Source organism: Ochotona curzoniae, unplaced genomic scaffold, assembly GCF_017591425.1.
Source record: "Ochotona curzoniae isolate NIBS_2020 unplaced genomic scaffold, NIBS_Ocur_1.0 contig_430, whole genome shotgun sequence".
Classification (NCBI taxonomy): Eukaryota; Metazoa; Chordata; class Mammalia; order Lagomorpha; family Ochotonidae; genus Ochotona; species Ochotona curzoniae.
Genome location: NW_024466219.1, coordinates 11,688,491 through 11,713,234, shown reverse-complemented (window position 1 = coordinate 11,713,234; position 24,744 = coordinate 11,688,491). Strand labels below are relative to the sequence as shown.

At 47.7% G+C, this 24,744-nt stretch overlaps 1 protein-coding gene and 2 long non-coding RNA genes across 6 annotated transcripts in view; 1 reads left to right on the top strand and 2 right to left on the bottom strand.

Moving 5' to 3' along the window:
- Positions 1-426: 426 nt before the first annotated feature.
- On the bottom strand, positions 427-4,945 carry LOC121159814. Its single transcript, XR_005884450.1, has 2 exons — positions 4,849-4,945; positions 427-527 (listed from the first exon to the last, which is right to left on the bottom strand). It is a non-coding gene; the product is annotated as an uncharacterized LOC121159814 (long non-coding RNA).
- A 645-nt stretch (positions 4,946-5,590) lies between these two features.
- On the bottom strand, positions 5,591-12,108 carry LOC121159936. The gene is made up of 2 exons (XR_005884466.1): positions 12,051-12,108; positions 5,591-5,705 (listed from the first exon to the last, which is right to left on the bottom strand). It is a non-coding gene; the product is annotated as an uncharacterized LOC121159936 (long non-coding RNA).
- The window catches only part of DDX59 (DEAD-box helicase 59), a 24,720-nt gene continuing 12,046 nt past the window's right edge, over positions 12,071-24,744 (top strand). For 3 of the 4 annotated variants that reach the window (XR_005884465.1, XM_040985416.1, XM_040985415.1), the window contains exons 1-4: positions 12,071-12,222; positions 14,482-15,298; positions 17,300-17,467; positions 20,653-20,742. Coding sequence is in view for 3 of the 4 variants with exons in the window: in XM_040985416.1 (XP_040841350.1) it covers positions 14,492-15,298; positions 17,300-17,467; positions 20,653-20,742 (1,065 nt within the window). In the remaining variant the exon portion in view is untranslated. The remainder of the gene's footprint in view (positions 12,223-14,481; positions 15,299-17,299; positions 17,468-20,652; positions 20,743-24,744) is intronic. The other variant, XM_040985417.1, reaches the window with a different exon arrangement.

Sequence of the window (24,744 nt, the reverse complement as noted above, 5' to 3'; positions counted from 1 at the left end):
CTGAGTGCCATGGCCTAGTGGCTAAAGTCCTCACCTCAAATGCGCCAGGATCCCATATGGGTGCCAGTTCGAATTCTGGCAGCTCCACTTCCCATTCAGCTCCCTGCTTGTGGCCTGGGAAAGCAGTCAAGGACGGCCCAAAGTCTTCGGACCCTGCACCTGCATGGGAAACCTGGAGGAGGTTCCTGGTTCCTGGCTCAGATCGGCATAGCATTGGCTGTTGTGGTCACCTGGGGAGTAAATCATTTGATGGAGGATCTTCCTCTCTGTATATTTGACTTTGCAATAAAAATAAATAACTCATTTTTTAAAAAGATTAAAATGAAAGCAGACAAGACCACCTTTGTATGTGCCCAATGAGAGTGGACTCTTAATTCTATGGGCCAAATGTCTTTGTCCATGTCCAAGGCCAAGTCTTCTACTTGGGTTCTAGATCCCATGCAAATCTTGCATCTTTATGGACTTTGTTCTAGTAATTACTCCCTCTCAACTGTATCATCCATTCTTCCTTTTCTTGGGGTTTATTCCTACTAGAAAAATAATATGCCATAATAGTTACTATCTTAGAAAAAAAAATGTTAATCCGACAGGTTCTTCTAGCCTCAGATCATTTTCTGTTCTCTCCTTCATCACAAAGCTCCTTGAGGTAGCCATGATTCCTGACTTGACCTTTTACCTCATATGGTGTCCTGGTTTGCTGTCTCCAGGTGCCTCTTGTCCGTGTCGCTGACGGCTTCATGTCCCTAGTCATAGTGGTGATGTCTGTTTTCATTCTACAAGAATATCGGAGCTGTATTCGACCCACCCTCTCCCTCTTAAAGTACTTGCTTATTTGACTTGTAGGCAAAGCAGTCTCTGAGTTTTCCTTCTTCTTCAGTGTAACATGTTCTTAGATCCTAGGCCAGTTCCCTGCTCAGTGTACCTGCTTAGTGCCGGCATGCCAAGGTCTTGGTCCCAGGACTCTTTTTATGTGCATGCACGCACACACATCCTAGTTCTGCAGCATCAAATATCATTAACAAACTTCACAAGAGTGGTTGGGAAACTAACTGGCTGAGCTAAGAGTAGGTGGAAGATTAGTACCATTTAGTTGTTATGAATTTCATATTCATAAAAATTAGCACTGAATTAAGTATATGAGAGGAAAATACATTTCTGTCTTGTCTGTCTAGGCCATGATTTATTTGGGTTCCTTTTTGAAGGCAGCCAAGTTTAAATCCTGACACAAAGGGACAGGTTGAAATCCCAAGGCAGAAAGGGGTTTCCGGGCTTAGAGTTTGGAGAAGACAGGAGAAGGGGATCCCAAGGCCCAGTAAAGGAACTAGTCTTTGGGAAGATGAGGGCCACATCTTCTGTTGATACAGAGGGAAGGAGGAGAGAATCAGTGATGATACAGGAAGATTTATATGTTTCCTGAGAAACCAAGATGTTGTGACATGATAGCTTCCTTTTGTCTATGGAATAGGAGGCAAGGCATTCTGTTCAGAGGGTGGAGTGGTGGGGGTGGCTGGGAGAAGGGCCCTGCAGGCTCAGAGCCAGTAGTTGGGAACTGTCGGTTGCTTCAAGTGAAGAGTGAAGTTCAGGCTGCCTGGAGACACGCTGTAGGAATGCCCATTTGCAGCTGGTGCTGACAGATTTATAGGGTAGAGCACAGCAGGCACCCATGGTGACTCTTGGTTCAAACCCAGGCTGTGGGAGCAGGAGTCTAGCACAGCAGTTAAGGCACCTGTGTCTCATGTTGGACAAGCCGTGTTCCATTCGCAGTGCTGGCTTCTCTCTCCAGCTTTCTGCCAGTGCTGATCCTAGCACCTGCGTTCCTGCACCCACATAAAAGAGGTGGATTGAGTTCCCAACTTTCAGCCTCAGCCCCTGGGCTGTTGTACGTCTGTGCAGCAAACCAGAGCTGAAGGCCATCTCTGCTTCTCTGTGTGTCTCCCCACACTCTCTACCTCTCAAAGGTAATAAATACATTTAAGAAACTAAAAACATCTTAACTGCTTTAAGTGATCACATGGCTAGTAATAATTTTAGTGCTGTTATTCTGAAACTATTCTGTATGTCATGCATAATTATATTAACATTCTTCACTTGATCTTAGCCAAAAGGCCGAGAAGCAATTATATTAACATTCTTAAGAATGAAAAGAGTGCAAGAGAAAAGTAATACCAAAATAAAATCAAAGAAATTAAATGAAAACTTCACCATTCAAAATGTAAATTGAATGAACACGATGATTTTTCTTAAAAAAAAAACACACACACAAAACTTGGGCCTGCCATGATAGCGTAATGGTTAAGGTCCTCGCCTTGAACTCGCAAGGATCCCATATGGGCTCTGGTGTACGGCCCGGTCTCCCAAGGGTTAACTCCACAGCTTAGCTTATTTCTCAAGGGGTAATAGGATGGGCAATCTTGGCCTGATACACTTAGCCCCTGGCTTGACGTCCAGTTTCCTCTTCCCTGCTTCCCCTTTTTCCAAAACGCCCCCAGGGGAGTTTAGGAGTTGCTTGAGCATTGAGAAAGTATTGTGAGAGGCTAGGCAGACTATAAAAATGCAGGCTGAAGTTCGAATAAATGGCATTCTCTTTACAAGAATGACCCACTGTGTGTTGTCTTTTTTGTAACCCTAGTCCCTCTGCTTGGCTTGGGGTACACGGCAATGGCGGCGTTGCCAACACATCAGTTCTAATCCCTATTGCTCCACTTCCCATCCAGCTCCCTGCTTGTGGCCTGGGAAAGCAGTCCTTGGGACCCTTCACCCATGTTGGAGAGCCAGAAAGAAGTTCCTGGCTCCTGGCTTTGGATTGGCACAGTACCGGCCGTTGCGCTCACTTGGGGAGTGAATCATCAGACGCAAGATCTTCCTCTCTGTACGTTTACCTTTCCAATAAAATAAAAGTAAATCTTTTAAAAAAAAACTTTTACATTTTTTTCACTTACAGAACTCTTTTAGCCTACTATGCCACGGTGCCTGCCCCTATGGCTTGTGTTAAAAAAAAACAAAAACAGCAACAACAGAAAACAGGCCTGGCACAATAGCCTGGTGGCTAAACTCCTTGCCTTGCAGATGTTGGGATCCCATATGGGCATCAGTTCATGTCCTGGCGGCTCTACTTCCCATCCAGCTCCCTGCTTGTGGCCTGGGGAGGCAGTTAAGGATGGCCCAAAGCCTTGGGACCCTGCACCCATGTGGAGGACTCGGAGGAGGCTCCTGGCTTTGGATCAGCTTGGCTCACCTCCAGCTGTTGTGGCTACTTGGGGAGTGAATCAGCAGATGGAATATCTTTCTCTCCTCCATAAAAATCTGCCTTTCCAATGAAAAATTTATAAATCTTAAAAAAGGAATATTTTAGCTCTGTCCATGAAAAAACTCAGATATTATAACCATTTTAGAAGCAATTTAGTATCTTCCAATGCCTAGACTGCACCCTATAAATACCATTTTCTGTTAAAGGTCACTGGAAACCCATGCTCCTGGAAGAAGTGGGTGATTTCCAGTGTGGGATAAAAATATGTAAAACGATGGGTACAGTGAGATGCTCAATTGACTAATTCTCCATCTCCAAGCATCCAGCATCCCACACAGACACTGGTTTGTGTCCTGGCTGCTCCACTTCCCATCCAGCTCCCTGCTTGTGGCCTGGGAAAGCAGCAAAGGATGGTCCAAAGCCTTGGGAACTGGACCCACATGGGAGATCCAGAAGAAGCTCTTGATTCCTGGCTTCAGATCAGCTCAGCTCCAGCTGGTGGCAGCCAGTTGGGGAGTGAATCAGCACATGGAAGAGCTTTATCTCTTCTCTGTAAATCTTCTCCAATATAAGTAAATAAATGTTTAAGAAACATAGGTAAAGTGATTCTGGAAGAGGCTCTGTAATTCTAGAAGATAAAGAAACCGTGAAAGATGAGTGGGACCGTGGTATCTCTGAGCCCCAGTCTAGAAGGTTCCTAGCATCAAAGATGGGATAGTGGTTGGGAGGCTGGGTGTGGCTTCTCCCCTTATCTCTCCCCTCCTCCCAGATACAGGAAGGAAAAAAAGAGAATGTCAAAACAATGGACTCACCCACTTGACCCTTGACCCTCCTCACCCTTATCAAATATGTAAAAATCATCAAAAATAAAATTTATGCAATTAAAACAAAGATGGGACTAATCAGCTTCTGGAAAAACAGGAAGAGGAAGCATTGTGCATCAAATATATTAAAAATCCTTGGATGCACAGTGATATAAATATTTATTTATCTGCTTTCCACTGGTTCACCCTCAGATGCCTGAAACAGCCAAAGCTGAGCTGAAACCAGGAGCTAGGACCTCCATCTGGGGTTCCCACATGTGCAGCCAGAACCTGAATGCTTGCACCTACATCTACTGCCTCCCAGGAGCATTAGCAGGAAGTTTGATCTGAAGGGCAGAGTAGTCGGTGTCTTGATCCCAAACATTTCTTATAGGATATGGGCATCCAAAGTGATGGATTAATCCACTGTGCCACAATACCTGCCACTCATACTGAGGAAAAAAAAATTCTCATAGGTCGTCTTTGGAGGATGCTAGGGAAACAACAATCTCCTTAGATCCACTGTTACAATGCAACATGCCTATTTGCATCTTTCAGCACTTGAGCAGGTGTCTGTGTAGTGCTGGTACATTTTTTATTTCAGTACAGTAGCTCAGGCTGTTACAAATTAATGGTTGATACGATGTAGCTGGCGAAGCCACTGTGCCTACAATGCCAGCTTCCCAAATGGGCACTGGGTTGTGTCCTGGTTGCTCCACTTCCAATCTAGCTACCCTACCAATGGACTGAAAAAGAAAAAGCAGTGGAAAATGACCCAAGTGTCTGAGCCCGTACAACCTGTATGGAAAACTGTGATGAATACTCCCACTCCTGGCTTCAAGTTGGTCCAGCTCTATTTCAGCCACTTACAGAGTGAACTGCAGGCGCAAGAACTCTCCCTCTGTAACTCTCCGATAAAATCTAAAAATACAAAACAAACAAAGGCAAACTGATGTTCTCAAGTGTCCATTCTGAGAACTCAGAGTTGCCTTGGAAAAATTTGACAATCTAATGCCTGAATGAGATGCTTGATATTGAAAGGGAAAACCAGCAGCTTATTTTCTCCCTTCTGGAAAGACTTCAGAGTGTGATAATCTTAAAATGTTGACTAGTGGAACCTACATGTTTCCCTTGGCAAAGACTTTGTCAAGGTCCAGGCTATTTTTTTCTAATCAACCAATGACATCTTTGTAGGGTTAAGTTTTATAATGCATGCAAAAATAGACCTCATCTGAACTCAGCATCTGAACTTCTAATTTGGCATTCTGGAAGCTTTCCTGAGATGAATTATGCATTCCTGTGACTGTGTCTGTGTACTAGGAATTCGGGTTAGCTGTTTTGATCGTAACCATCCCCTTGCCCTGTAGGCAACCCTGGAGTGATCCCAGGTCCGATAGTAGAGACAGGGGCTCCCTCATCTGACACCTGCAATGTCTCTTAAGAATGTTTAAAATTCCTTGAAAAAGCTCAGGCATGTTCTGGTTAGGTCACCTTTAGCTATAAAATCTTTTTCCTCCTACCTCATAGTGCAGAGATCCTCACATCCGCAGCCATCTGTGGTTACTCCTCCATCAAGAAGTTCCGGAAGTGGCACTTTGTGTCATCCTGAGTATGTCCTCTTTCTTCAGTCTCTGCACATTTTCCTCCTGTGGAATCTGTAGATTTTCCCAAACCATAGAGAATTTGGGCAGAAAGAATAAATATTGATCACTGAGATCATAAACTCAATGATATATATGAGATTACTGTGAAGACATTTCTAAAATTAACGCATCAAACACACTATGGTATTGCATCGCTCTCTTTAACAGCTTTCATTATGTTAGACTGTGGTTATGATAAACCTATGTGGCGTCTGTTGAACTTCACCATCAGCTGACTCCTTCATCCTCCATGTTCAATCCAGGAGGAACAGCTATCAATGCTACTTTTTACATCTCTTTTTCTTTAAATGTTTTTAAAAGATTTATTTTATTTATCTGAAAGGCAGAGTTACAAAAAGAGGAAGGGAGAGAGAGAAAGAGAGAGAGATCTTCCATCTGCTGATTCATTCCCCAAATCAGGCCATCTAAAGCCAGGTGCCAATAAACTTATCGAGATCTCTCATGTGGGTGCAGGAGCCCAAGGACTTCGGCCGTTCTTTACCATATTCCAAGGTACATTAGCAGAGAGATGAATTGGAAGCAGAACATCTGGAACTGGTGCCCATACGGGATGCTAACATCTCCAGTGGAAGCTCAACCCACTATGTCAGAGTATCCACTCATCTACATCTCACTTTATTCTCTTCACTTCATGGTCTGCCCACTGCCACCAGAGACTCTAGGCTGAATTACTGCATTAGCTTTGTATCAAGTTTTTTTACCTCCGTTTTACCCTTACAATCTTGTCCCTGAGTGAGAAACCTTTATTGGTATAGGACACTGAGGTTTTAGAATAATTTTTTCTGCAACATCATTTGGCCTAATTACATGAATAAACTAGTTCCTTTTTTTTTAATTGATCTGAAATGCAGCCACATGGAGACAGTGAAAGAGAGGGGAAAAGATAGAAAAATCTTCTATCCACTGGCTCACCATCCACCTGCCTGCAAGCACTGAGTTTTGATCTGAGCTGGGCAAGTTGAAGCCAGGAGCTTGGAGACTGAAACTCCATCCAGGTGTCCCATGTGGGTGACAGGGAATCATCTGCTGCCTCCCAGGGTGCACGTTAGCAGGAAATGGGAACTGGAAGTGGAGCTGGCACTCCAAAAAGGGATATGGTATGCCAGGTGGCATTATAACCTCTACACCGAGCTCTAGTTTTTTAGCTTCCTGGAAATGTCATACATATGCTTGCTTTAGGCCTTTCTTTTTTCTGCTCTTGCCTGTCTTAATGGTTGTAATCCCTTCCCAGCCTTCAGATCTGTTTAGATGTCTTTCCTCTGTAAATGAACCCAATTCCCTAGGTCTGGCTGCCCATCCTGTGTTTTCCTGTGCTTCCCCTACCAAAACACTTAAGATAGAGCAGGTTGCCAGTCTCCTCCCCTCTGCTGGAGGCTTGCGTAGGGCACACTGACTTCATGACCCTCGTCAGTATTGCATTCTTAGGCCTGGTATATGAGAGGCACCATAAATCTGTTGAGTGAGTAAATAATCCCATTTTGAATTGTGAGGGCCTGGTTGTACTACATGTTAGGAAAAGGGACCGAAGGCAGAAAGTAGGAGGAATTGATTCTGGTCTGACTCACTGTGCTGGTACAAGTGGAAACACCATCAGTGGCAGTGAAATTAGTCTGTGCTCCCGTCTTCACACTGACAGGTTCTTACAGGCTCTCCAAGTCTCACATGTTAAGAGTCAGGAGTAGCTATAAACGAACAGGTGTGAGAGTGGAGTTTGCTGAGATGAAAGAAGGTTGGGCATTATTCTCTCCCTGCATGTCTCAACAGCCCTCAAGAACTACACACAGCTCAGCTCACCTGGTTGTGGTATTTCCTGTTCCAAGACAGGCAGAGGGCCAACTCTTGGAATGTCTGTGTGGGATGGACGCATTCCACAACTCTGAGCACCCCCGAATATTCGCCTGCCGCTCCTTGCCATGAAACAAATGTATAATGAGAACTTACTGGAAATGCCATGTAGGATATCCATGGAACCTATGATGTATAGGTAATGTTGTCTGGGGCCCCACAATTGAAAGACCATCAGAAAACCATGTTGGTGAAGACCTTCTGGGAAAGAAAGAGAAACAGGAGTTCAGGTTCAAAGGCTGGCTCTGGTGGCACTGAAGAGGAAACCTGATTCTGAATTTTTCTGAAAGAGCCTTGGGAGGGGAGGAGCGCCACGAGCCCCAAGTTGGCCAGTGTTTTATCGTCTTAATCCTGAAAGGTAAAGGGTTTGATGTTCAATGGGCAGAAGGCTTCACCCGGCCTCGGAACCCACATGTAGAAGTGTGTTGCAACTCACTAGGCCAGGCAGCAAAAGTGACTCATTCCACACATGAGGTTAATTCATTTTTCTGAAGGAATAGTATAAATGTGTACACACACAGCCAAGCCTCAAAGCATCTTTTGGAAAACTGAAGGAAGTCAGGCAGGCTAACACATACTAGCTTGTGCTACACATACTAGCGGTGTGCCAAAGACTGGGGAATGCCAGAAACACTGAGGATGGAGGTTGGACCCAGATCCCATGATTGAAAGCTGAAGGGACCTCGTCTCCAACCTGAGAGAAAGCAGCACTTGCATACTGCATTCCAGTTCATCCAGGAGACCGAGTGGGTTAAGTTCCTTACTGTGCCACTAACTACCTCTATGGCCTGGGACACATCGATTATTACTTAACTGGTTTCTTCATTGGTGCAATGAGGATAAAGAGCTTACTTTATAACATCAGGGTGAGAATTAAGCATGACAGCATTTATAAAAGGCTTTGCATGGTACCTAGCTGGAGAAAGTCTAATTAAACAGCAATTATCACCAAGCTGAGTTCACCACTGAAGACCTGGATTACCTTGTAGGGTGGGAACCTCCCTGCATCTGAAAATAATTCTGCAAGTCAGCTGGCCGTGAAGCAGGCCCATGCAGAATAGTTTTTCTTGTCTAGGTATGGGACGAAGTGGCAAATAGTGGATGGACTCAGGAACGCACACAAATCCAAGATACTATCCTGTATTAATGTTAAGTTGCTTTGTATAAGTATAGATTCTAATAAAATGCACCCAAATGCACAAAGCTAAAATGACTGGAACTCAGAGGGAAATATGGACCGTCTATTTTATGAAGGGAGATTGCCTGTTTGATCTATTTTATGTGCTAATGGGCAACAGGCACATTGCTAGGCAAACCTGAACACAAGCATTAGGAGATGTAATATGACTTATCTCGCTTGATTTACTTACAACCCCATGTCTATTGGAAATCAACATTTTCTGTGGCTTCAAACACTTACAAGAATTTATTATAGCCTAGTTCATGCAACAATCTCAGGAAACTTAGAAGAATCCATGTTATATTGATTGGCCATGATCATAAATGTGTGAATAAAAAATACATACAATTATACATTTTTAAATGAAAAAGACTAGCTCATTTTGGGGGTCTGTTTTTGCAATTATTTGAGAGGCAGAGAGTTAGAGAAAGGGAGCTGTCTTGCAAATGATTGACCCTCCTCAAACGTCCAGAATGCCAGAGCTGGGCCAGGCCAAGTCGAGGCGTAAAGAGCTCCACCCGGGCCTCCCACAAGGGCAGCGGGGACACAGTCACGGCAGCCATCTGTGCTGCCTGCCAAGGTCTGCACCAGCAAGAAGCTCAAGTCAGGATCCAGGCCTAGACATCGAACGTAGGTGCTCTGATATGGGATCTTAACCAACGAAACAAACCGTTGCCCTAAATCATTGTTAAAAAAAGAAATACAATAGAAATTTTAAAATACTTTGAATTAAAGCTTGTGGGTTGAAGTAAAAGTGGCAATTCAAAGAACCCATAAAGTTAACTCCTTATGTTAGGAAATTAGCAGTTAAGAATGAAATATTTTGGGGCCAGTACCGTGGTATACTACGTTAAGCCTCCTCTGTGGTGCCGGCATTCCATAAGAGTTCAAGCTCCGGCTGCTCCACTTCCTGTCCATCTCCCTGCTAATATGTCTAGGAAAGTAGTAAAACATTGGGGCCTGCATGATGACTCAAGTGGCTAATCTTCTCCTTGTAAGTGCTGGGATTTCATGTGGGCACTGTTTCGTGTCTGACTGTTCCACTTCCCATCCAGCTCCCTGTGTGGCCTGGGAAAGCAGTTGAGGACGGACCAAAGCCTTGGGACCCTGAATCTGCATGGGAGACCTGGAGCAAGCTCCTGGCTCCTGGTTTCAGATCATCTCAGCTTCAGCCATTGCTGCCATTTGGGGAGTGAACCAGTAGGTGGAAGATTTTCCTGTCTCGCCTTCTCCCTGTGTATCTGACTTTCCAATAAAGATAAATAAATGTTTTAAAAAGTATAAAGCGCATTTGGCAAGGTAGCTATAAGAGCAACATATGAAACTAAATTCTATTTTTATAAGCAAGAAATAATTTTTTAAAATAATATTTAAGATGACATCATTTATAACCATAATAAACTGCACTGAATCTAGAATAACTCTTTAAAAACATTTATTTGGAAAGCAGAGTTGCAGAGAGTTACATCTTTTTTTAAAGATGTATTTATTTTTATTAGAAAGGCAGATTTTTACGCAGAAAAGATGCAAAGATGTTCTATCCACTGGTTCACTGCCCAAGGGCCTGTAACAGCTGGAGCTGGGCTCAACAGGTGCAGCGTCCCAAGGCTTTGGGACATTCTGTACAGCTTTCTCAGGCCACCAGCAGGGAGCTGGATGTGAAGTGGAGCAGCCGGGACACAAACTGTCACCCATATGGGATCCTGGCACTTGGGAGTAGAGGATAGGCCGATTGAGCCATTGTGCAAGTTCCAGAGACAGAGAGATCTTCCACCTGCAGGCTCCCTTCTGAAATGGTCACCGACAACCATGGCTAGACAGGAGGTATCCAAGAGCCAGGAGTTTCCTCTTTGTCTCTCACATGGGTCCAGGTGTCCTAGTGCTTGGTGCGAGGGCCATCTTCCACTGCTTCCCCAGGGACACCAGCACACAGCTGAATCAGAAATGGATTACATGGGATGATGGCACCACAGGTGTTGGCTCAACCCACTATGCCACAGCCCCATATCCTAGAATAAATCTCATCAAAGATGGGCAACTTTGTCTAGTGAAAATGAGAAAAATGGCATTGGAATCATGAAATAAAACCCAAATAACTATATAAAAATATAAAGATGATGTAGAAAAGTCCATTCTCCCTCCAAACCGGTCAGTAGAATGCAGTTCCCATCATTATCACACGAAGAGTTAAAGATATTTTTTGATACCAAATGGGAGAGCAAAGTGCTAAGAATGACCACGATATTCTTGAAGAAGTGGTAACGATCTCAGCAGGCAGCAAAACTCCCACTAAGCTGTCACAACCAGGACAGTCGGTGTTGGCAGGGGCCTGACAATCGTGCATGATGGACCCTTGTTAGGGCAGGAATGGCCAGTGGACAAGGAATTCCAGTCCATCCGTGCTCTGTGCACAGCTGGCTGGTCATTTGGGAAATCGAGGAGTGACTCTTACTCCTTATGAAACACAAATCAATTCCAAATGCATTCATGATTTAAATGCAAAAGAAAAATCTTTGAAACTCTCTCCAAAAACTGTAATACTTTTTTGACTGTAGGGTAGGTAGAGATTGTTTTAGATACCAACATTATTAAATAAAGAAAAAGATTGATTAAGCTTAAGAGGGGTGATTCATCCAGAGACCCCAGAAATGAGCATTTGGCACAGGACTGACATGTCAGCGGGGACACCCACACCCCTTGGAGACGCAGGTGCTGCTCCATTCTGACTCAAGCTGTCTGCCACTGCTCCCCCTGGGAGACGCAGGGGCCAGCCCAGGTTCCTGGGTCCCCACCACCCACGTAGGAGACCTAGCTGGAATTCCTGGCTCCCGGCTTCTGCCTGGCCCAGCCCTGGTAAGTGGGAGACATTCAGGCACCCAGAACCGTGGCTGGAGCTGCTGGGGTGCAACTTGGTGGCGGTGGAAGCTTCCAGAGATGTCACTCTGCAGAGCCTACTCTGCTGAATTTTTGCTATTGTTGCCAGCTAGAAGCAGAACAGTTTTCAGGTCCCATGGGACCTCCACCCAGCCCTTACTGTCAGGCTCCTGATTTCCTAAGTGTGCCAGCCCCCGCGCCACCCTCAAACTTGTTTTCCGGGCAAGTCTGACTCCGCACAGCTATGGCCTCCTCGGTTATGTAAATTTTTACCTGCCCCTCCAGCTTCATCCTGGCTCCGAGCTTTACCTCCAGCCCGCAGCCGGGAAGGGGGTGTGGCAACGCGCCGAGCCTCGCAGGCTCCGCCCCGGCCCGCCCGTCGCCGGTGCACGGCCGAGCCCCGCCCCCAGCGCAGCCACGCCCACTCCAAGCCCCACCTGCGCGTCCTCCCTTGCCAAAACCCGGACAAGTGGATTCCGCGCTCCGCACGCGCCTGCTAGGCCCAGTCGGCAATAGCCGGGCCCGGCTCGCAGGCAGGACTCCCGGCCCGGCGGCTGGACGCGGGAGCCGGCTCCGAGCGGGAGCGGATGCGGCGCCGGGCCTGCGCGGGTGAGCGTCCTGCGGGCCCCGGGGAGGGCCCCGCTCCCACCCGGGCAGCCCCGCCCGGCCTCCTAGCAGCGCCGCGACCGTGCGCGCGCCTGGGGTGCGGGGCGGCGGTGGGCGGCGACGCCCGAGGGAGGCCGGGCTGGGCGGGCGCGCGGGGCGTGGGCGCTGCGGGGCGTGGGCGCTGCCCCGCCGGCTCCGCGTCGCCATTTGGAGGGCTGGGCTTCCCAGGCCGCGCTGTGCGCCGACCGCGGGACGCACGCCAGCCCTCTCCCCCTGTCTACTCTGTCGATGGGGGTTCTAGGCCATCGGGTGCATTTTGGTTGAAATTTTAGTTATATACTCCAATGTTTTGTGCGTGATTTTTTTTTAGGAAAATAATTTATGGATGTTTTTGATCGTTTCGAGATTAAAGGTCTTTTCCAGGCACCACTTTTGCAAACACATCTCGCTGTAGGTGGGTCTAGCCCCTGATACTTGAGAGCTGTGTCAGCTAGGTCACGGAACCTCAGCTCTGGCTGCGTGTCTTCCTGTGTGACATGAGCTACTAGAGCTCGTTGCAGAATCCCCCAAACCTGAGGCCCCACGCCTTCAGCAGGCCAGCCACCGAGGTGGTGTGCGGAGAAATAAGTTTTTCTTGCCATGTGCAGGCAGAACCAGGGAACTGAGCAACCCCGCCTCACTCCCCAGGGGTAGGGAAATGGGGCTCACAGATTGGAGGGGTACTGGGACCTGTACAGGGGTGCAACTCCTGCGCAGCTCTCCCCAGTGGTGGCCCTGCTGCCCCTTCCCTTCTCTGTCCAGAAACGGTTCTTTTTTTTTTTTTTTTTTTTTTTTTAATTGGAAAGATTTACAAAGAGGAGAGACAAAAATCTGCTGGTTCATTCCCCAAGTGACCACAATAGCTGAAGCCAGGAGCCAGGAGCTTCTTTCTGATCTCCCTTGCGGGTGCAGGGTCCCAAGGCTTTGGGCTGTCCTCCACTGCTTTCCCAGGTCACATGCAGGGAGCTAGAAGGGAAGCAGAGCAGTTGGGATAAGAACCAGGGCCCCTATGGGACCCTGGTGCATGCAAGGCGAAGACGTTAACCATCAGGCTACCATGCCAAGCCCAAAGATGGTTCTTTTGGGAATTTTGATGATGGCAAAGTGGGCCGCTGTCAGGTAGCACTAGTTCTCTCTCTCTTTTGCTCTCTCTTTTATTTTTGTTTTAATGTTTACTATTTCAGATAGAGAGGTAGAAGAGAGAGAGATCTTCCATCTACTGGTTCACTTCCCAAATGCCAGCTGGCATCCATGGCCCACCTGCCTGGGACTCCAGTTGAGTGTCCTGCGTGGCAATAGTTCGCTTCCTCCCAGGAGGTATTAGCAAGAAGCTGAAGTGCGAGTGGCTGGCTGTGGCATCCCAAGGGCTGGCTTAACCTCTCACACCACAAGCACACACCATGCCCTGGTAGCTGCCCCCCAGGTTCTGGGCCAGGTTCTTGGAAAAGCCCTCAAGCGCCAGAGCAACCAAGTAAATGTTGTCTGCTGGGGAGACACACGATGTCCGGGGGTGTGTCCCAGGGACCCTGGGGAGCCAAGTGCACCACCGCCTCATGTAGCTGGTTAGTTTTAGTAAGTTGGTTCCCGAAGAACAGAGCCTGTGGGAGACCAGCGCCTGATAACATCTGATGCCTGCATCAAAGGCGCTGGCTGGCCACTACTGGCTTGCACACAGAGAGGCCCTTATTTTCACACTATCTGCTGTATGATAACCCTCTGTGATAAACGTGATACAGCATATAAGGCAGGGTTATCTGTGTGTTCACAGGGCAGTCCTTGGCTGCTGTACGTTATTATAAAGATCCAGTGACACATGGTGGGGCCAAACAGGCCCTGAGGGACAGGAGCAGTGTTCTCTGTAACTGGTGGTTTTGATTGTAGACGTTCTGATGGTGAAGCGTTCCTGTTTTGTCTGGTGAGAACATAGTAGAGGGCTTGCTGTAGAAATCTCTAGAATATCAGGCTGCTGTGTGACAGTACAGGTCATCAGTGAGCAAAGATTGCCCGCGAGCACACGCTCTGCCAAACCAGGTGCAGCATCTGCCCAGTGCCATGTGTGACCCAAAGGACTCTGCCCACCAGAGGAAGTGGGTGCAGGAGGGCCTGAGGGCTGAGATGCCATTGGTCTTGACCGCTGCTTTGAGGAGATGCAGGATGATGGTGCATTGCCTAGTGTCGGAGCTCACTGAGGCTTGGTCAATGTCACTGCGATTTCCTCCACAGGCTAGGAAGGATGTTTGTTCCAAGGTCGCTCAAAGTCAAGAGACATGCCAATGATGACAGCAGAGGTGGTGCAGCTAAGAAGGCCAAACTGGAAACAGAAACCCCTTCTCTGGAGAGAGGCGGAGATGCCCCAGTGGAGGCCTTGGGTACTGAAGAAGCTGTGGCACCCGCCCAGCCCAGCAGCAAACCATGCCCCATGCCCAGTTCGGTTGGCCATTCGGCCGAGGTATGTTTGGAAGGACCACATCTGGGGACAAAGGACAGCCACCCTGCAGATGAGCCTGTAAAGTCGTTTTCCAAAACCCAGCGCCAGGCAGAACCTGGGGAGCCCGTGTGTGTGGTGTGTGGTCGGTACGGAGAATACATCTGTGATGAGACGGACGAAGACGTGTGCAGCCTGGAGTGTAAAGCAAAACACCTACTCCAAGTGAAAGGCATGGGGGAGCCAGGAGAGGCGAGTGGTCCCCAGCAGGCAGGCCCTGAGCTCGCCTCGGCACCCCACACCACCTATGCCTACAGAGAGCACCCCTTCATTGCCAGTCTCCACGAGGACCAGGTGGCGAACCTGAAACAGCAGCTGGGCATCGTCGTCCATGGGCATAAGGTGCCCCGGCCCATCATCGAGTTCGAGCATTGCGGTTTCCCTGAGACCTTGAATCACAACCTGAAGCGGGCAGGCTATGAGGTGCCAACCCCCATCCAGATGCAGATGATGCCCGTGGGCCTGCTGGGTAGAGACATTCTGGCCAGTGCGGACACGGGCTCTGGGAAAACGGCAGCCTTCCTGCTCCCCGTGATCATGCGTGCTCTGTGCGAGGTGAGTTCCCAGGGCGCAGGGGCTCATCTCGGAGCCAGGTGAGCAGCTTCCTGCCCTTCCGCCTCAGTGCGATTAAAACTGCAAGCAGAAGGTAAACGTTGGGAATTGGGGCACAGCAGTGCCTGCTGATTGTTCTTGTAGAAGTTGGTGTAAGACACAGGAGTTTTACCTTGTTGTTTTGAACTGATGATCTTGTTATACAAGGTCTAAAGAATTGCTTTCCTTACAAAACAATTTGATTTAAACGGATTTTCTACTCAAAAAATAAGCTTTTAATTTGAGGGAGGAGAATCCTGCTGACCAGGTAAACTGCAGGTTTTGTTAATTTCGCCTCCTTAATTTTGGTGTTTTGAAGAAACTTGCTAGTTTATCCCCAAGTTGCAACACTACTGTAATTTCAAAATATACACTAAGATAGATGATTCATGGCTCATCTTAAATAATACCACCTTACATCACTTGTTAGTTCATGGAGTATAAAGCAGTTTCACACATAATTAGTGTAAAAATATTTTTCAGTAATTACTGTTTGCCAAGTGTGATGAGCTTGTGAGGTGTGAAATATGGCAAGGAGAGAAACTGGAAAGTGTGGGCAATGTGAAGAATAGCAGAGGGAGAAATTTGGGAAGCAAAAAGGTGGTAGAACGTTTCTTCTTCTGGGAGGAAGAAAATAAAGGGAGGCAGAGAATGTCCAGACACCCACCAGGACAAGGGGGTTGGCTGACAGGTGCCAGAGAACAGGTAGAAGGCGTTCCTAGTGTCACACAGCCCAGTGGGTGACTGCAGTGCACGGCACTGCTGATGTGTTACCTGAGCACCCAGGATGGGCCCCAAGGCTCCGGTCCTAAAGGAATGACGCAGAGGGCAGAGTGTCACGGGCCCTGGTTAAGCACTACACATCATATGCGTGTGTTGATATGTTACACCGTGCCTCCTAGATATGGCCAAATAACATTAATCAAAAACTTCAATTAAAAATGTGATAAATGAAACTTCGATTAAATAAAACAGGGGTGGTGGTATTTGGCTGCATGATTAAGCTACTATATCTCACATGGAAGTGTCTGGAATCAAGTCACTGGGTCTGCTCCTGACTCCAGCCTCCTCCTCGTAGCACCCCTGGGCGGTGGCAGGTGCTGGCTCAGATAGCTGGGGTTTTGCCAACCGTCGGAGAGACCTGGGTTGAGTTCCCAGCTCCCAGCTGCTAGCTTCAGCCAGGCCTGGCCGCAGCACTTGTAGGTATTTAGTGGGTAAATCAGGAGATGGGGGAGTACTTTGTTTTTCTCTGCCTCCTAAATAAACAAATGAAATTAAGAAAACACTGATGTATTGCCTAATTGCCCTGCATGTATTGTACAATTCTAAAACGCCCACCAACAGTTTTTCTGTTGTTGGTTTGTATTTTCATGTGGTTGTGTGAAATGTCCTTCATTGTATCATGTTAATTGGGTACCATCAACCAGACCCTCTTCTAATGTCCAGCCCCCGCTCCCCAAAAAAAGGCACATTGGAGGACCACATGGGGCTGTAGGGCTGGAAATCTGACACACAAACACACACGGGCACAAGGTCACTCTTACACACACACTCATGCACTCACATGTGCGCATCCACTCTCACACGTGCACACACTCTCACACTCACTCCCAGGTAAGGCAGGGGTGGAATGCTAAGCTTTGAATAGGTTGTCATGATGACTGTGGGATTTTCTGTGGAGGATGGCTAGAGATTCCAGTTAACTAGGAGCACGCCTGGGCTTTTCCCCCCGTGATTCTGCTGGGCATCTTTCCCAGTTTTGTTCTTTCACAGTGCACCTGCATTATGTAAGACATGGGTTCATCTTGCGAGAGTGTTTGGAAGAAGATTCTACAGCGAGCAGGAGGCAGGGGTGATGGGCATGGTGGGAGGGGAGTGTCTGCTGCTGTCATCGCTGCGGCAGTTGGTCCCCCTCAGCAGGCCTACACGGCTGGTTGTGGCTAGGCTGGTGTTTTCTCTTTACAGAGCACATCTCCTTGTGCCCTCATTCTCACGCCAACAAGAGAGTTAGCCATTCAGATTGAGAAACAAGCCAAAGAACTGATGAACGGCCTGCCTCACATGAAGACCGTCCTGCTTGTGGGGGGCCTGCCTCTGCCCCCTCAGCTGTACCGCCTACGACAGCATGTTAAGGTGAGTGGTGATTTGGACCACATAGAAACCCATGGCTTTGTTTCCTTTGGAGGAAGTGTCCAGTGTGAATTTAGAGACCCTTTAGAGCAGGGGCTAGGAACTTGTATCTGCCTGGGGCCATTTGGATATTTATAGCTTCCTTTGTCCATGCAAGAGGATCAAGCTCAAAAGTGAGCCTGCTGTGAATGTGGTGGATTTCCAGTCCCTCCTGCTGTAGTTGGCAGGGAGGGCCAGAAGAAAGGATTTCCCAAGCCTTTCATAGCACAGCCCGTTTTGGATGGTTGAGAAGTTGAATCTCAGAAAGATGGGATTTGTGGCCCAGAAATTAACAACTGCTCATACCAAAACCTTAATTTAGCTGCTTTTGCTCCTTCCTTAACCATGCTATTACAGGAAATCTGTATTTTCTGACATGGAAAAGAAGGTGAGAGAAGTGTGTGTGTGTGGTTCTGGTTTGCGAACATAGTAGCAGTGTGAGCATAGGTTAGAACAGTGTGGTCCTAGGTTGTAACATGGTAGCAGTGTGGCCCTAGGTTGTGTACATGATAGCAGTATAGCCCTAGGTTGATTCTTGCACTTCTGTGCGCCTTGGTTTTCTTGGGTTTGGGTGAGTGGTTTCCAGAAAGCAATGGCAAGCAGGCTGTCCCTCAGGGAGATTGCAGGCTTGGGGCAGGAGTCTGGTTCTGGTGGCCCCTGCTTTCTAGGATTAACTGTGTAGTTACTGGGGCATCCCAGGATCCCCAGAAGGGGGTGGAGGTGGTCAGGAGTTGGGGACTGGGGCTGGGACGGGTGTAGGAAGCAGCAGTTCTTTGCCAGTTAAGCAGATGGGTCGGCTTCGGCTGTGAGCCGTGTGGGGCATGTGCTTGCTTGTGGAATGTGCTAGTCAGGTTTAAAACCTAAAGTGGAACAAGAAATTGCAAACTGAATCTGCAAATAAACAACTGTGATATTAGATCAATGACTGCTCCAGTGTGGATCTCCAAGATATAAAACAGATAATGGTGATATTTTTTAGTTTTATTGTAAAGGCAGATTTATGGAGAGGAGGAGAGGCAGAAAAATATTCCATATGTTGGTTCCCTTCCCAGCTGGCTGCAATGGCCAGAGCTGAGCTGATCTGAATCTGGGTCTCCCATGTGGGTGCAGGTGCCCAAGGCTTTGGGCCATCCTCCACTGCTTTCCCAGGCCACAAGCAGGGAGCTGGATGGGAAATAGAGCAGCTGGGACACAAACCTGTACCCACATGGCATCCTGGCACTTGCAAGGGGGCTGATTAGACAATTGAGCCATCATGCCAGGCCTAAAGGTGACATTTTGTTAATACAGAATTATAAGCTCAGCAACATATAGGACAAAAAACAAACATTTTAGTGGACATCAAATTTGATTGGGCTCATAGAGTTTAATGGACGTTTCATGTTATTCTGTGCATTTAATTTATATTCATGGTATAGAGGGAAAACATGATTCACACAGAGAAGCAGCTGTAAATTTTACCAGCTTTTAAACAACCCTCCCTGGATTCTCATTCTTTAAAAAAACAGCTTAATGCAGTAGTGGTAGTCCCCAGCTTGCAACATTTAGTAGGTAACCCCTATGACTAGGCATAATGTTGTTATCACACATTAAAGAAAAAATTGCAACATTGTCAAATGTGGCAAGGTCCATTTGAGATTGAATCACTTTCTTCTCCCAAGCTTTTTGGAAGTGTGTCCCTCCCTCCAGATTACTGTAGAGTGTAATCTTATTATAGTGTCAGGAAATGGACATTGGTACAGCGGACTACATTAGGAGTCAGTGTTGGTGTTGTCTACCCTCAAATTTTTCTAGTTGTGTTGGATTTTTCTGTAGCACAGGAATTCATTTGGGAATTGTACGCTGCATTTAGTTGTCATGTCTGTCATCTGCAGTTTGGAGCGTTGCTTTTGTCTCCCCGTGCTCTTGGCACTTTCAATGTTTTCAAGCCGTTTAACCTGAAGAGCATCCCTTTGTTGATAAGATACAGGTGAGGTATCTCTAACAGGTGTAGCACAGAAGGGAAATCTTTTCTTTGTATCATTAAGTGGCATGTGATTTCAGTTTGTCCTTTTCCAGTAATACACATTTGTTTTTTTTTTCTGTTTCATATTTGGTAAATATTTTAAGGGAGTCCTTTAAGACTGTAAATCTCTCATGCTTCACTAAGCTCTCTGTTTACTTGTCTGTTTGTTTCTATCAGTACGGACTCATGGTTTTCTCTCTCAGTTACACCTGTTCCCGTTGTTGTTCTGACACCACAGTTGTCCTCAGTCTGACTATTGAGGTGTCTTCAAGCTGGCATCCGTGTCCCCCAATCCCAGCCTGTCCTTTTGCCTCCTGTCTCAGATGGCCCACGCTGACTCTCTTCTTTCCCTGCCCTGAGGCTCTAGTGGAGTCGTGTTTAGATACCAGTATCTGGGCTCAGCAGGTGCCCTCTGTGGTTGGGCTGTCCAAGTTTCTAAGGCTGGTCAGTGAACAGAGCCCAGGGACACTCAGGTGTCAACATGTTGACTTCTCTGTGTAAGTAGCCACCAGGAGCCCACTCAGTGGTTGGTACCGCCAACCCAAGTTCAACACAATAGGATTCATTTTGGATTTTCTGTCTTCATGTTTGTGACTCTGAGAGAGGGGAACCTGCTACTCATTTTCCTCTGTGTGTGTCATCAGCCCTTCCAGCTGGAACAAGCCCTTCTCATCGCCACTGTTCCTTACCAACTGGGGTACCTTCTTCCCCACCTACACCCTTCTCGCCCCTTCAGGCCCCAGCACCCTGAGCAAAGCTGCCTCTGCTGACCCTGCTGTGTATGGTCATTCAAAATCAAGAGAAGGAACTTTTGAAAAAATAAACTTCATAACTTCTAAACTATCAGGATAGCTGTGGCTAAGAGCAACGCAGAAGGGACAAATGCAATTCAAAATGCATTTGAACTTGGGTGGGACTAGACCCTCCACCTGCTGCATCCTTGCCTGCTGAGCATCAGTGGGTCTTACTCAGTTCTTCCTTTAGACTAGGAGGAAGGGATGAAGAGGTTCGAGAGAGCGGAGATGGTGTGTGATCCACTCAACATTGAGCTCGGAGCACTTGTTATGGCATCTGACTCAGTAACCCCTCAGTGAGACTATACTGAATGAGAATTTCTACAATTTGCTCTTTCTCTTTTATTCAGGTTATCATAGCAACTCCTGGGCGACTTCTGGATATAATAAAACAGAACTCTGTAGAACTCCGTGGTATAAAAATTGTAGTCGTAGATGAAGTAAGTAGTGCATTTAAGAACATTATTCATGTAATTTTATGTAATGCAAGAAAAGTTTGTTTTTGGTTTGTTTTTTTAAAGATTGTATTATTATTTGGAAAGGCAGATATACAGAGAGAAGGGTGAAAATTTTATTTTTTTTTATTATTTTTTTTTTTAATAAATTTTATTTTGACATTCTTTACATAGTTAATTAGGGTAAGAAGGTTCAAGGGCTACAGGAAAGTGGATAATACTAATATGTTTTCCATATTGTTACCTTCATGTTTAAAAGGGGGGTTTTAAGGGAGAAGGCCCACCCAATTTCCCACCCTCCCCAAGTCCCGGGTGTAGGGCATGCTCTGAGGTTCTTGCTCAAGTGGTTTTGATATTGCAACAGTTATGAATCGCTGTCAATCTTGCCGCTCCAAGCACTATGAGGTCTTTGAAAAATCCACTGATTGACATAGTCCATCATAGCTTAGATGGTTGGTTGACCCGGTCTGTCTTCGCTCTTTTCTTTGTTATGGTTCTGAGTCCAGCATTTAGATTAGGAAGATCTCCAAAGAAACTTCTTGTATGTGCTAACAAGTACAGGGCCTGGCACCGTCCATCGCTCCAATCAGTTGGTGGTTGCAATTCCTGGGTTGGTTCTGTGTTCACTCCCGTCTTCCACTGGAGCCAATGGGTGTTGCAGTCCAGTCTGGTTCTGCCCAGCACATACTTGGCCCTCACATAAACCAGCGGGAGCTGTAGCCTAGGTTGGAGCGACCCACAATAACCCCAACCAGGCCCACCCCCTACCCTGGTTTGCCAGTAAGTGTAGCAGTAATCCAGTCTGTCCCACATCCCATTCCACCCCAGCCACTGTCTTAGTTTTATGTCCTCCCGTGGAAGTGGTAACCCAAGAGGGATGAGCCCACTATTTCCCTCCCAGGCCTCTCCCACTCCCAGATTCCAGTTGATGCTGCCCAAACAAACCTCGCCCACTTTAATTTTGTTTGCACCAGTAGGAATAATCCGCCCAGCCTGGCTTTTCCCTGATCTAGTCCACATGAGGCGCACAGGTGTGGTAGCTCTGCCTAGTCTGGTCTGCCCCCATCCCAGCCCATGCTCTCCTGCGGAAGTAGCTGTCCAGCAAAGGAACCCTCCCTTATTCCCCTGCCAGCTCTGCCCACTTCCTTTCTTGTTCTCAGGCTGGTTGGGCGCTGCGGTCCCTTCTGGTACAGGCAACCTCACCTCGGCATTCCATAATGTGCACTAGTCTTTGTTGCGACCGACCCTGGGTCGACCCACACTGGTGCCTGGATTTGCCAGTGGATGATGTGGACAGATTCAGCCTGGTCTTGCCCCCACGTCTGCCAACTGTATGCCAGTGGGTAGGTTTCCATGGCCTTTTCTGGGCTGTTTCCTATCATGTTTCTTGCGTTTACCTGCTGGGTCTGTGTCCGAAGGGTGAAAATTTTAAAATATGATGCTAGCTCTTAGCTGTCTGTCCCAATAAAGGAAGCAGTGTTTGTTGTTAACAGGAAATGTGGAAGTAGCTATTAATGCCTAGTTGGGTAGCCTTTTCAGTTTCCTTTCTCCGGTGTGGACATGGACATTTGTGATTGTACTTTTCTGCGTTGCATTTACCTGGCACGTGTTTTTATGCCCTCGGCTTGCTGGGTAATGTAATATAAGCACGTTACTCCAAGGTGCTACTCCACTGTGTGAGTCAGCCTGAGAACCCAGAGCCATGGGCCAGCCTGCCCTGGCCATCTGCCGGACCTGCCTGCAGGGGACAGGGGCCTGTACACATCTGCTCAAGGACCTGCTGTCATCCAGCTGTGGTCAGAAATGGGGGTGCCGGGTGCTGGCCTGTTCTCCATGGGCCGCTTGCCAGGTGGCTGCAGGATATCAGAAGGCTTAAGAACATATTTGTGTCTGCGAGCCCAAGGCCAGGTTCAAGTACTCCCTCCTCTGCCCCACGTCTGCTCCCACGAAAGCATGTGAGAATGTCTCAGAAAAGCTGCGTAGCAGTGTAAACTGTCATCACCCATTCGTTTCAAACGTCTGCCACTCAGCGTTTTCCTGGGATGGGCTCTATGCTGAAGCTCATTCACTGCATCTCCTTAGTAGCAAACCCACTGCCCATGTGGCTAGGCTCTCTGTTGATGGCTGCATGTTTTGAAGTTCTCCCCATCTTAGGGCTTGAGAGTCTGTGTGGCTTTGAAACTAAGTTCCATTCCATGCCCCTTCCTGAAGTTTTGCAGGCCCCTCGGGGTCTCCTGTGTAGCACTGTGAGAGCAAGAGAGAAGTGCTTATTCAGCGCATGGGCACTGGCTGCTCTTCTGCTCCTGTGTTCTTGTGGCCTGGAGGGGCAACGGCTGGCAGGCAACCGCGTCAGTCGGTTACGTCTTGAAACCAAAGTAAAGAGTTGGGCAAAGAAGAGACCAGAGGTTTGAAGAATCCATTCTGGGAAACAAGAAGTGCAGTGGGGTGGTTAGGGTGGGGTCAAATTGCAGAGTCCCGAAAGGGAGATGGAGGAGTTTGGGTTTCATGTGGCTAGCAATGAGGCTGTTTGAATTACCGAGTTGGGGTGCAGCATATTCAAGGTGGTGCTTTAAGAAGTTATTCTGCTGCTTCGTACAAAAGAAATGAAAGAGCAGAGAATGTGAGACAGAGCAGCCAGAAACCCAGACATGGTGTGTGTGGAGTGAGGGAGGTTGCAGGACACAGCCAGCCAGAGTCAGGGTTAAATAAGAGCCTACTGTAAAGTGATCATTCATGAGTCTGCTGATGAGAATGAGAGAGAGAAGGCCACAACAGGGTGGCCCTGCCAACCACAGCTCAGCCTTTCACTGTGGGAAGAGGCGTGGGGGTCAGTCAGGGCAGGTGTGAGGCCAGGAGACTTGAGCTGGGCTTCAGACCTGTCCGGAATCCTGGATCTAAGGGGATGAATTCTGTGGATAAAAGAAGTGTCTTTAGCATTCTGCAACTGGATGGGTTCTGTAAGGGAGACGTGAACAGGAAGATGAGTGCCAAGGCCCGGCCTGTGTGGTTGGAAGGTGAGTCAGTGAGCAGGGAGTGAGAACATGAGAGGGAAGTAAGAGCCAGTCCCACCCCTGCTCACGAGGGCAGCCGTGGCTTCAGGAGTGGCGGGGTCGGGGAACTTCGGGGTTCCTGTGTGCTCAGACTCGGCGTGCTCAGCCTTCATGTGCTGACCCTTCATGTCTCCCACAGGATCTGCCTGCTCTGCCCTTCTGGGGTGTCCTCAACGGATACCTTCCCTCCACCCACACCCCCCAGGAAACTTCAGACCTGCTTTGCATTCTGCTCTGCTTAGCATGCATGCATGTCATGGCTTTTCTCATGTTGAGGCCCTGCTTTATCCCAATTATCACACTCCCTGTCTGACTGTCACATGCAGGTAGGCCCAGCCCCGGTCTTCACCACTGGCTCCCAGCACTCCCACCTGCCATTGGCAGCACAGGTTCTAGCGACGGGTCCCCAGGTCCACTGTACTAACCCCAGCTCCTAGCTGCTGTGTCATAGTCTGCCTCCACGTCCTCTGCCAGCCTGAGTTCCTGACAGAGATGACTCAGAGCGCAGTGCATGGCACATGCTAAGCATGAACTTGACCTCAGCAGGCCACTCAGTAAAGCCTGAGGAATGAATGTTTAGCCCCGTCCCCCCCCAACTCTCTAGTGTGGAGAAGAAACGGAAGTTGGGTGATCCGAGACCCGGGTAACACTGAAAATGGAAGTTTTTTCCGAGGAGTTTGGCAAGATTTAGTAATGATTAGGGGCCACCTGGATCTACCTCTTTGTCTGTTTACCTCAGACGTTTTCAGAGTAGCTTTATTTCACTGTAAGTGGTCCTAACATTTGAAGCCTGTTATATATGTAGTGCTCCTGTTGCTAGGAGGCGTTTCCTAAGTGTGTATTTTTCACATTTTAGTCTGCTCACAGCTCTGTGGCAGGCAAGGAACATTTGTTAGCTGGAAACTGTGGTGTGCTGAGAATAAGGCTTTCCCAAGAT